The following is an 11,666-nucleotide window of genomic DNA, read 5'->3' as shown; positions in this document are numbered from 1 at the left end:
GCGGGGACCGAGCCCGGCAGACTGGGGCTGCGGCAGCTCCCGCCGCGGAAGGGCCCGCGGCCACCCGGCTGTGCCGCCAAGTGACCCCGCGGGGTGTCCCGGCTCTGGCCGCCACTGGGCTGAGGCTGTGAAGGGGAGGAGGGAGGCAGCGTGGTTCCTGGTGCCGAGTGAGGCTGTGAAGTTCCAGAGAGTTCAGGCAAACACAGTAAAGCTGGTGTGAAAGTGAGGCGTGAGCCTCGGACCCACTTGTCTGCACTGAGCCTCGGTTCTCAAAAAAGAGAGTTTTCTTTTGTTGTCTGTGGGTGCTGTGCAAACAAACTGAAAAGCAAATGCCGCCCCAAGCCACAGGTTACCGGTTTTCAGGATGCAGTACAGCCAGCAGCTGAGCAGGTCAATTGCAATTTAAAGAGAAAAAAAAAATCATGTCTCTAAAGCTGAGTTGTTACTGCCTGTAGCTGATTATTTACAGACAGAGATTGCTGTAAAAGAACCAAAAAACACAAAACATCACTCCATGATTTACGATTCCCAGTAGTGTTTCTAGTATTACCCACGGTATTTAAAGGGAAGGACAGCAGGGACCACTCCCTGCCGCTGGGCTCCCCTTCCGTCCTGGGGAAAGAGGACAAGGTCCAGCCCCTGGTTCCAGTACCCCATCCCTGGCTTAGGTGTGCAGAGCTCTTAGGGCCTGAGGGCAGGATATTGGCTCTCATGAGTGCAGGAAGGGGGATCATGATATTGTTCAATAAAAACTGTAGCAGCAAAGGAATTCCATAGATTTAAGATGATGGGAAATGAACAAATAGGGGTAACCCCCCATAGTTTGTCACCTAAGGTGGTTGTATCATCTTTAACATAGACATCTTTGCTGCTGCTAGGAAATAACGTAGGGTGTTGGTAGACTGGGGGTTTAGCAGACTGCAGAAGAATTAAGTCAAACTTTGTGCAAGCCTGGATTTTCACATGCAAAACAAGGAGAGCTCCAATGAGTGCTGAATGGTTTTGAGTAACATGAGCCTCAAGTGTCTGTGCATACAGACCATGAAAAACAGGTTCCTTGAAAGTGGAATTATTCAGTCTGGTTTTGTCTTTAGTCTCCTAAACTCCCTCACCTCAGATAACCACAGGTCTCCACCAACATAACCACGCCTGATACTCCCAACAGGCAAGAGAAAACATGTATAGTGCTAATCTGGAGTTAGGTATGTGCTTCTTGGCCAGGTAGTGCATCCCTGGCTGCTGCTTGCAGTGGAAGGATCAGCAAGGGTGGCTTTCTTCTGCCTCTGCAGCATCTGGAAGCACATTTGGAGATGAGTTGCCTGGAGCAGTCAGCCTCGATTCACCAAGGGCCAACCATGCCTGCCTGATCTGATTGACTTCTTGGGTGATAAACTGGCTCTGCAGCTGAGGGGAGAGCAGGGAGTGTCATTTACCCTGAATTTAGCAAAAAGGTGTCACTATCTCACACAACACTAGTATCCGAGTTAGGATGTCATGTTCTAGATGGGCTGGCAACCAGATGGGTAGAAAAATGTGACTGGGCTTAGTGAGGCTGGTTAAGGGTTTATCTCTGCCTTGTAGAAGACAACAAAGGGAGCACCACAGGGACACAGGATGAGGTGGTGGAGAGGTCTATCCCTGGGTATGCAGATGCTGCCAAAGGGGGCAGTCACTGAGGGACTTGGCCAGGGTGGAGAAATGAGCCATGAAATTAAACAAGAAGTCCTGCAGAAGCTGGGTGCCAGGGACCACTGAGGGCAGGCTGCTACCTGGGGAACAGAGAGAGGGAGCACAGCGCCATGGCTGTCAGCAGGGCTTTGCCAGGGCCTGTCCTGCACGTGAGCAATGGGGGGGCACATGGGCCATCAGTGAGTCCTGGCAGTAATCATGGTCTACATACTGGTCCAACTTTGGGCTCTCCAATATAAGACATCAGTGAACTGGATCAAATTCAGGGAAAGCCACTGAGATGGTGGGGCTGGAACACTGGTCTTCTGAGGAGTTGCTGGGGGAGCTGGACTTGTTCAGCTTGGAGCAGAGGTGACTTAAAGGAGGGGATGAACCCCACAGTGATCTTGGGGAGATCATCGAGGAGACAGCACAGGGTGGAAGAAAGAGAGACAGCTGGCATAAGCTGCAAGAAGGGAGTTTCAGCCTGGAACACTCTCCATAAGGACCACTAAATGGAGACAAAGGTTGCCCAGAGAGGCTGTCCAGCTTCTATCCTCAGAGATTTTCAAGCCCCAACTGGATGAAGCCCTGAGGATCCTGGCTTGACCTCAGAGCTGTCCTGCTGTGAGCAGGAGTTGGAGCAGAGACCCACCTGAGGTCCCTCCTTGCCTGAGTTATCCCGTGATGGGATAACTGCCACTTCTTTCAAATGTCATTGAGATGTTAGAAAGGTCAAAGGTCACCTGGGAACAGGAGCATCCTAATGTGTGGACAGTGATCTAGACAGAAACACCACTACCTCATAAACCATGTTTCTGAAACGAGGCTGAGGTACTGTGTCACTGAACTTGGGTACCACATGTACTGGCTGTAGTAATTAAGGTTTAAAGACAGTGGTGAGGCTCCCACACCCTCACACTGCACATGGCATCCAGGCTGACAGACACTGGAGAGTCCCACACACCATCACACTGCACGTTGCAGGCAGGCTCCACTCAGTCCTAATTCCAGCTGAAGTGATTTTCACGTGGAGCTCATCACCTTGTGAAACCACTCATCAAACTCTACCCTGGGCTCCTACGTGGAATGTTGGGTCATCAAGGCAAGCTGTAGGCATATGGCTCACTAACAGGTGAACACAGAATCAGAGTAGCAGGTTGGAAGGGACCTCAGGGATCACCTGGTCCAACCTTTCTTGGCAAAAGCACAGCCTAAACAAGATGGTCCAGCACCCTTCTGGTTAAGTGTCCAGTGTTGGGGACTCCACCACTTCCCTGGGCAGATTATTCCACTGTCCAACTCTTCTCATTGTGAAAAATTTTCCTCTTGTGTCCAACTGAAATCTCCCTGGGAGTAACTTGTACCCATTACCCCTCATCTTAAAAGAAGCCATGTGGCTCCTTGTAAGAAGGGAGCCTCTGTCTTCTTTGTAGCTGCCCTCCAAGTACTGGAGCATGCTGATAAGGTCTCCCCTAAGCCTTTTATCCAGGCTGGCCAAACCCAATTCTCTCAGCCTTTCCTGATACAGCAGGCTTCCCAGTCCTGTGATGGACCCAGGCTGAGTGTCCCATTTTAAATCTCTCGTATCATTTGCCACCAGCACCCTGACAGCAACACTAAGATGCTGAATTTCATTTTTTAAGCAAAGTATGGAATTTATAGTGAGTGAAAAATAAACACAGAATCAGCACTTTCTTTCTTTTTATTTGAATGCATAATTTATTTCAAACAAATAATTTTAAATATGAAAATTCTATAAATTAGGAACATCAACAGAATTTACTTTTGCCAAAGAAAAGCTTGGAAGAGCAAAGTCGTCAAAAATCTGGCTCTGCTAAACTGAATGGAGCTCATGACTGTTCAAAGGGTGTTTCTACCTACGTTTTCACCCAACTGACTGTCTTATAGAATATCATTATTCAGTGTAAGTATTAGTTTACAGATCCCCAATAGGGTGCAGTAGTCTTGATTTATGAACAAAAAAATTTTGTAATTGCTTATACTAAATAAAGCTGCCTGACCTCCTCTATATACATAGCATAGCAAATGGAAAAAAATTATGCCAACAAGAGAATTTAATCCAGCTTCAGGTAGAGAATATTTACAAATAAAAGTGTTCTATACCATCCACTTCTAGTCATGAAAAACTGTATGACGATTCACTTCCCTTGTAAACATTTATCTTTTAATTCTTTACCTTATGTAGGCTGGTATTGCCAGTTTTTGGATTAACATAGTTTGCAGAAATGTACAGCATCAGAAATTCTTCACTGATACTCAGCTGGTTGTATTGTCTTACTTTATCCTGTCCATACAGAACAGAGCCATTTACAGAAACTTCACCTTAGAATACCACATGCCACAAGACTGCAGTTACATGGTAGTCACTTCTCCCAGCACTGCATATGTCAGCATCATGTGTTCATATCCTTCCAAAAAAAGCACGTCATAGAGATCAATTCTGACTATAAATACATAGTTTATATTAGTTCTTCTATGTACAACAAAAGACAAATTCCCCCAGTATAAAGTAATAATATTTATTGGTACAGATTTGAACTACAGACCCACTTCTTTAACGAAGTTTATAGTATAAAAAAATTAAGGATACCAGTTACCTATTATAATATTTTAACCTTTTAGTTTCTTGTAGAGTAGTCAGTGATACAAGCATTGCTTGTTCTCTGTAAAATATATTATTTTAAAACCTCAGTATACTCTTCTTCCAGCTACAAAAATATAATTATGTCCTACAGAAATTTTGTTGAATTAAAAAGAGTATAAAAATATGTATCATATGTGAAATTAGAAACAAAATTGAAGTAAAAGTATCATTATTCTGGCTCAGTGAGCCACTTCCGATTTTGCATAAAATGAGATCAAAGATTTGTCAGAAATTTGATAGCCAGGGACAAAATTTGGCTACTAAGTAACAATACTAGATTATTAGTGTGGCTGTAGAAAAGCCACTGGAAAAAGTTTTTATCTGTTCAGTCCAAAGTATAACAAGTACCTTGGTGACAGAGGAAACGGTTGAAAAATACCAAAAAGGGACAGTAATTTAGTAAAAGGCAAAAGGCATTTTTTACTGGTTTTAGTTCTTTGTATCTAAAACCCTGGCAGTCTGTACAATGCAGTTGTGATCCAGATGAGTGTCCCCTGGGACTGCTTTGGGTGGTGCCACCCTGAGGAAGCCCAGTGGCTGCAGGTGCCTCACATGGGACCAGCCCAGTATAGAGGTAAAACTCAGAAGCCCAACAAGCTGCATTGGTGATGGTTGTATTCCCACTATCAGGACAATTTAGGATTCTACCTTTATATAGGTTTATATAGGAAATAAATAGGGAAAATCTTTCTAGATTTTGCATGTTTTAAAGTGCTTGCTTAATAAGGCAAACTAACCTATTCCTAAATCAATGGTAGAAAACTGGTCATTCATCTCAACTGGAACCAAAGCTGTGCTGGCTATGAGTTTCTTGTGTTTGAAAAGAAATTTCCATGCTCTTCTGTGTTTCTTACTATCCTCCAGTGCCTTGCCCTTTGCTGAGGGATTCCCTGTGCACTAAGCAGCACTTCTGCAACTCACATTCCTCAGTGCTCTTGCAGGTGCTGAAAAATCCTAGTGTGGAATCCACCCCAACTTCATGGCAGAACAAACACCACTGAGGACACTGCCACAATGCTTCCAAGGAATGTAGAAAAAGAACATTCATACAGAATATGCAGTAAAGAATGAACAGGTTTAATTTTGTGGGGGTGTTTGTTGGGTGAGATGCACAGGCATATCATGCTTCATCTGGTAAACAAGGAAAATTTGAGAAACAGCAATTTATCAGGGAAATAACCTCCTGGTTTCTGTTACATCTTGTAAGAAAAAGCAACTCAAAGTAGAATTTATCTGTTCTAGCACTGTGTAGCTGGCAGGAGCCTAAGCTACTGCTTGATGACTCAGTGGAAAGCCATCTCTGGAGTTACACAGCCCAAAGCACCACAATTGTTTACCTTCTGTGATTTTGGGAGGGGGTATTTTTTTTAGCATCCTTTTTTTTCCTGCTAGGGGAAACAACAATGGCAAAATATTTAATGTAGAATTCAAATGCTCAGCTAACATAACATACTAACTTCTTTAAAACTAATGAAGTTGTACCAATTTATAGCAGCACAAGAACTGGCTCCAAGTATTTTACATGTTTTTGCCTGCCCAGAAACTACCAAACTATCATGCCATCTCAGTACCACGGGCCTGTCAAAGCTCTGATTCTTTATCTACCTCATCTAGGTAGTATTCATCATCAGTGGTGGTATCACTGTCTGAATCTGAATAAGCTGCTGGGTCATCCTGATAGATATCAGTTGGCTCTCTGGGAGATGAAGCAGTAGATGACATTTTGCTCCCAGCAGAACCTGAGCTCAAAAGCTCAGCTCTGTTTATGGAAGGAGCCTCTCCATCTCTGAGAGCACCAGGATTATTCAGAAGACAAGGTCTCCATAATCGCCCTTCTGTGAGTGACCTCTTGATATTTTCTAGGAAAGCCAACTGTTGCTCTTTGCCAAATATACCAAACTCAACAGAAGGATACATCACATTTCTAGTGCTGTAACATTTTTCATTGTCTGATGCCCAGTTTTCATTTTCATCACAAGACAACAGCTCTGAGTAAGATTTAAATCTCTTCCCACGTAAACCATCTTTGGGTAGGATATTGCTTCCCGAGGCAAAGGTCTCATGTGAATCCTGAGCACAAACAGTCTCAGAAAGGTGACGCTCACGCTGACTTCTTGCACGGCTCTTGTGCAACTGAGAGCTCTGCAAGTTAACATTATTTAAGCTGGCAGACTGGGAGGTATTTTGAAACTGACCAAGCACTGCCTGGGAAATCAAGTTTTGCTCTGGACACAGTCCTGCCTCCAAGCAGATATTTACATAGGTGTTTGAGTTTCTGTCAGTTAAAATTGGCAAGGGAGGACTGTAGGCACAACTTATAGCCCGTCTTTTCTCACCATTCTGTGGTTCTGATGTAGTAGCACTGGAAGATACGGGCTGGATTTTGCTTTCTAACCTGAGATCAAGTGTTTGGGAATTCTTATTACTTGTGGTTACTGCTTTTTCTGGAAATAGGGTGGTAAGAGTTGGCCTATTTTCTACTTTCACTGCAGTTTTTTTGGGACTTATGGCTTCCTTCTGAGAGTATGAGATTGCAGAAGACCTCCAGTTGGTGTTATTAACAAGCAAAGAAGGATTGTTCTGATCTTCAGTGTTATTCTCAGCTGCTCTTTGTCCTGGTGTATTTTTATCAGGGTCCAGACTGTGATTCTGATTTTCATTGTCCAGCTGCAGCAATGGCTGATGAGAATTTGTTGAAATCATTGAGTCAAGGGGCACTAAAGAAGTGGTACTTCCATTGTTCTGTGAAAAAATGTTACTTATGTGTGGTTTAGGAGGTAAATTTTTACTTGAAAATTTTCGGCTTGTTTTATAAACAGCTGCCAGTTTATTTTTAATCGAAGGTCTATTTTTCCTTTTTTCTATATCTTTGATTTTGTCTCTTGTGCAGGCAGAGAGAGGCTTGTTCTCATCTTCTGCACTCTGTGCTATCTTTTGACCTTGTGTAGCCCTGAGGAGTTTACAGTTAATGTTCAGGCTGCATTCATTCTGCCTCTCTGATTCCTGCAAACCCCTATAATCCTTACCCATCTGATTATTCTGTGAGCTTTGCTCTTTATTAATTTTTGAATTCTTTAATTCATCTGTTCCTGTGTTAACCATTTCATCTACCTGAAGTAATGGGTCAGCACTGCTTGACCCAATCTGAAGGCTTGCTTCAGATGCCTTGTTCTGAGACTCTGAAAACACTTTGCTACAAGAGTTTAAATAATTTGTATTTTTTCTTGAACTGTCAGCCCTTAATTGCAGTCCACTACATTTATTATTATACAGAGGTGTGGTCTGGTGTAGGAAATTTACCCTCTGTTTGACTTCACTACCATCCCTGTACTTGTCTTCTGCAGGAGGAAGTGACACGTCACCATGCTCTGTGTTACTGCTCCTTCCAAGGGAACTTTTCTCTCCTGGGTGGAGAAATAAACTATTATTATTGATGTTCCCTTTGGGGAGATGACAGCCATTTTCAGAGCTTCCCTTCTGTATACTATTTTTATTTGTTGACAAAGGATTCTCTAAACATCTGCCTGGCTTGGGAGGGGTTACTAAAGTGGGCATAAGCAGTGTGGCTTCCTTCTTTTCTTTTGTATGTATTTCTGTATTTTGACTGCTTGAAGCATCAGAAATAGCCTTACCTGACTTAGCCACTATTGCAGTGGATCGCAGACCACCAAAAGAAATCTTTTCTGTCACCACGTCAGAAAACACATTTTCTGCTAACGAAAGATCTGCTGAACTATTTTGCCTGTTATGTGCCATATTAATTGACTTTGAAGTACATCTTTTCTCAGAGCTAGGAGGTAAGTGAGAATTTTCATCTTCACTATCATCAGCAGTTCCTAAGTTCAGAGGTGTGACCACAGCTGAAGCTGTTTGGTCAGAAGAATATGAAAGCACCTCTCTTTCCAAAGTACTGGGGAAAAAAGCATTTGCTGAACTCACATGACCTTCATTTCTCTTGCTTTGTACTCTTGATGATGGAGCATTTTCTTTGGGACAGGGTAAATCTGCATCCTCTTGATTTTCTCTGAAGAGTTTACAAAATGTTTTTGAATGTCTTCGTGGTAACGTGTAATAAATTGAAACTAGTTCATGATACTTGATGTGATCTTCATCAACACAAACTGTAAAGGTGCTTGTAGTTTTATATTTCTGCAAAAAATTTCCCCTTTGATTACAATCTGAAAACACAGAGGATTGTCCTCTGCGTAGGTGTTTACAATTGTCTGTCAGTTCAGCTGATGCACTGCTGCTTTCTGAATCACTGCGACTTTTCATTAAAGGACTGGAGTAATCTTTATAACTTGCAGCAGTATTTAATGATGGTGATCTTAAAAAAGAATTTTTTGAGTCTAAACAAGACAAATATCTCTGATAAGAACAAAAAGCATCAGCTCTACGTGAATTTTCAGACCTTAAACAGTTGTATCTTTCCCTGTTTTCTCTTGGTAAGGAGATGGGAGTGTCTGCCATGATGGTACCAGCAATACTCGCTGATTTCCTAGGCAAAGTGTAATAAATAACAAGTGGGTCAGGAGATTTGAGGCTGTTTCTGCTCAGGGAGCCAGTAATGCTGCAGCTACTGCTATGTCTCAGCAACCTGTCTTGCTTATGAAGCCTTCCAGTACAAGATGAATCACTTCTTATTTTACCACTTTCTTTTTCAAGGCAAAAATAACTTACACTGTGTTCCGAGGTCTTGGAGTCTTCACCAAAGCTACGCATACAAATACTTCCAGAATTTCCATCTTGTGGAGAACTAGTAGGGAATTGTCCATTACAGTCCTTAGTAAGTAAAGTGCTTGCATTTTGCAGGGCATTCTGTGAAATCTTTTTGGCAACACCTATTTTGCTCATTTGAGCTGTTTTTCCACCTTCTGCTCGAGATTCAGTAACTGTGCAATTTACTGAAGAGCTAGTTAGTGTTCCTAAACATTTAGAATTGTCTTTATGAGAAAGTGCTTGTGGAGAGGTTTGTGAGGAGCTAGATGAACACTGAGGACAGGACAATATGCCTTGACAGTTTTCTAATTTTTCAGTGGATGGAGCAGAAGCAACATTCAGCAGTGAGGACAGTCTCTTTGGGGCAGCTTGGTTAATGGCTTCTGCACTGTAATTATCTTGTTTGATGATCTCTCTTTTTGCTGCATAATGCAGATTATGCTCCCATTCTTTCTGACATGGGAGAAAAAGTTCCTTCCTGCTCTCATCAGCAGGCAAAACACAGGGAGGGTAACAGAACACACTATTGGGTGGGCAATAATTTTCCTTCATTTGTACATTTCTTTCATCACTGTTTGATGTATATGTTTTTGCAATATCTCCTCTGCCAGTGACTTGGGGTTGTCTCTTTGATCTCATCGTGTTAAAGAGAAGTGCAACGCTTTGCAACATGGCAGAAGCAGGGCTGCTAGAGGGAAAACTCTGGGTGTTAACGTAGGTTTTATCTGAATGTTGAGAAATGGACTGTAACGGTGGCAGGTCTTCATCTGGCAGTTTCACACCTTTAACCTTTTCCAGTTGTGAAAAGCCTGCCCTACTACTTCTTTGAGTAACAGCAACTGAGTTCCTGTTCAGTCCTATAGGCTTTGTTAGGTCCTTCATACGAGGAAAGACTGACTCATCAGTTCTGGAACTAGATGAAGAAATTGAAGAGTTACAACTTAGCGAAGGCTGACAGCCTTCAGTGAATTCTGAAAAAGTTCTGCTTGCACTTCTTGTTATCTTTTTGACATTCATATTTTCTGGAGAATATATGTGAAAATCATTCTGCAGGCACTGTGAACCAAACTTGGCATTCTTAGTATGTGGCCACTGCTGGTCATTCAAACTAGACATCATCATGTCGGAGCTGGCATCAGAGGAAATAAATGCTTCATCACCGTAGTACTGAGGAGGATCAGCCCAAGAAGGATACCTGTCTTTTCTTCCATAAGAAGAATTCTTTTGATTTGTATAGAATTTGCCATGAGAAGAACTATCTCTGAAGTAGGATCTAGAGAGATTATTTTCTGATTTGTATAATGGGTAATTTTCCCAGTTATCAAAGGCCAATGGAGAAGTAGCTTCGTCAGGGCAACTAACTCTACTAAAGCAATTACTGCTTGAAATAGATCTTCTGTAGTGGTGTTTTGGGTGGTAATATGCATATTTCTTGGTTTCTTGCAAAGAGTTAGGATATTTGCCATGGTCTGTAGCATGAAATTCCATCAGTGATTGGGTTCTAAACACTTTTTCTGGAGCTGATGTTTGTCCAGGTGAATCTGGTGTGTTGTTCCATACAATAGAAGACAGGGGAATTCTTTTTGGGTTCTGTCGACCAAACCTTGGTACAAAACCATTGTTGCTCTCCCTTGCCAATGGATTTTGTAAACTGGATGCTGATAGCTGGTCAGAAGATACTGATGATGGACACCTCCGAAGGGAACATACCGAGTAGCTTCTGCCTGCTGTATCCCTGTTCATACAACTCTTGTGTCTAAACCCACTGTTCTGTGTTACAGAAGGAGGGTACAAGCTACCTTCTGAGGACCGCCCGAAAGAAGCAGAAGACAGCTGCCTGCCCTGCAGGTGAGGGCTTCCATCAGCAGGTTCACCATACCTGTAACCTTCTTGAAAGGCTGCCTGGTGCCAGTTTATGTATGCACTGCGTAATTTCCTTGGTCTGATGAAAATCTTGTGTTCATCTTTGGCCCTCATTGTTCTCAGTCCATCTGGGAAAAATGTGCCAGGCATCTCACTCCAGTCATTTCTGTGTTGCCCCCTACCAGCAGTCTGCCTTGTTGAAGTAGAGAATGCACTACTGTATCGTGCATTTGATACACTGCTGGTAGAAACTGTCCTGTCCCATGGCTCTCGGGCTTGTTCCTGGGCCAGCTGGTCATCCAGATCATTTAGAACTGCACAATAGAAAAAAAAAAAAAAAGATACTTGGATTTCTTTTCTTTAATAATCAAACTATGTTAAGAAGTTTAATGTATCACATTAATAATCAGAACTGGTTCTGGAATGAGCTGGGTCCTCAGCACTCAAAACCCTTAGCAAACCACACATTCTTCCTATTCTTTCTCCAAAGAACCTTTCATTGGTCAGCCATTACGATAAGCAAAAAAAAAGTTCTGCTCCAGGACTGATCTTAAAACTAGTATTTATGTAAATACTAGTTTTTGTGCTATTTAAAAGAAAAATAAAACAATCTGAAGTCTGAATTCTTATTCACATGCTATATATGTGTGTGTGTGTCAACTTTCCAAAACTAGTCTGTAAGCAGAAAATCCCCGAGAGTAATTCACTAGGCAAACATGGACCTTTCTGTGCCCATAACAAAATACAG

General features: G+C 42.4%; 1 protein-coding gene across 1 annotated transcript in view; it reads right to left on the bottom strand.

The window, feature by feature from the left end:
• Nucleotides 1-5,917: 5,917 nt before the first annotated feature.
• Nucleotides 5,918-11,666, bottom strand: part of EXPH5 (exophilin 5) — a 33,247-nt gene continuing 27,498 nt past the window's right edge. Inside the window, exon 7 of the mRNA XM_030458448.1 lies at nt 5,918-11,232. Within this exon, the coding sequence (XP_030314308.1) occupies nt 5,918-11,232 (5,315 nt within the window). The remainder of the gene's footprint in view (nt 11,233-11,666) is intronic.

This window comes from Calypte anna, chromosome 1 (assembly GCF_003957555.1).
Source record: "Calypte anna isolate BGI_N300 chromosome 1, bCalAnn1_v1.p, whole genome shotgun sequence".
Classification (NCBI taxonomy): Eukaryota; Metazoa; Chordata; class Aves; order Apodiformes; family Trochilidae; genus Calypte; species Calypte anna.
This window is presented reverse-complemented; position numbering and strand designations above follow the sequence as displayed.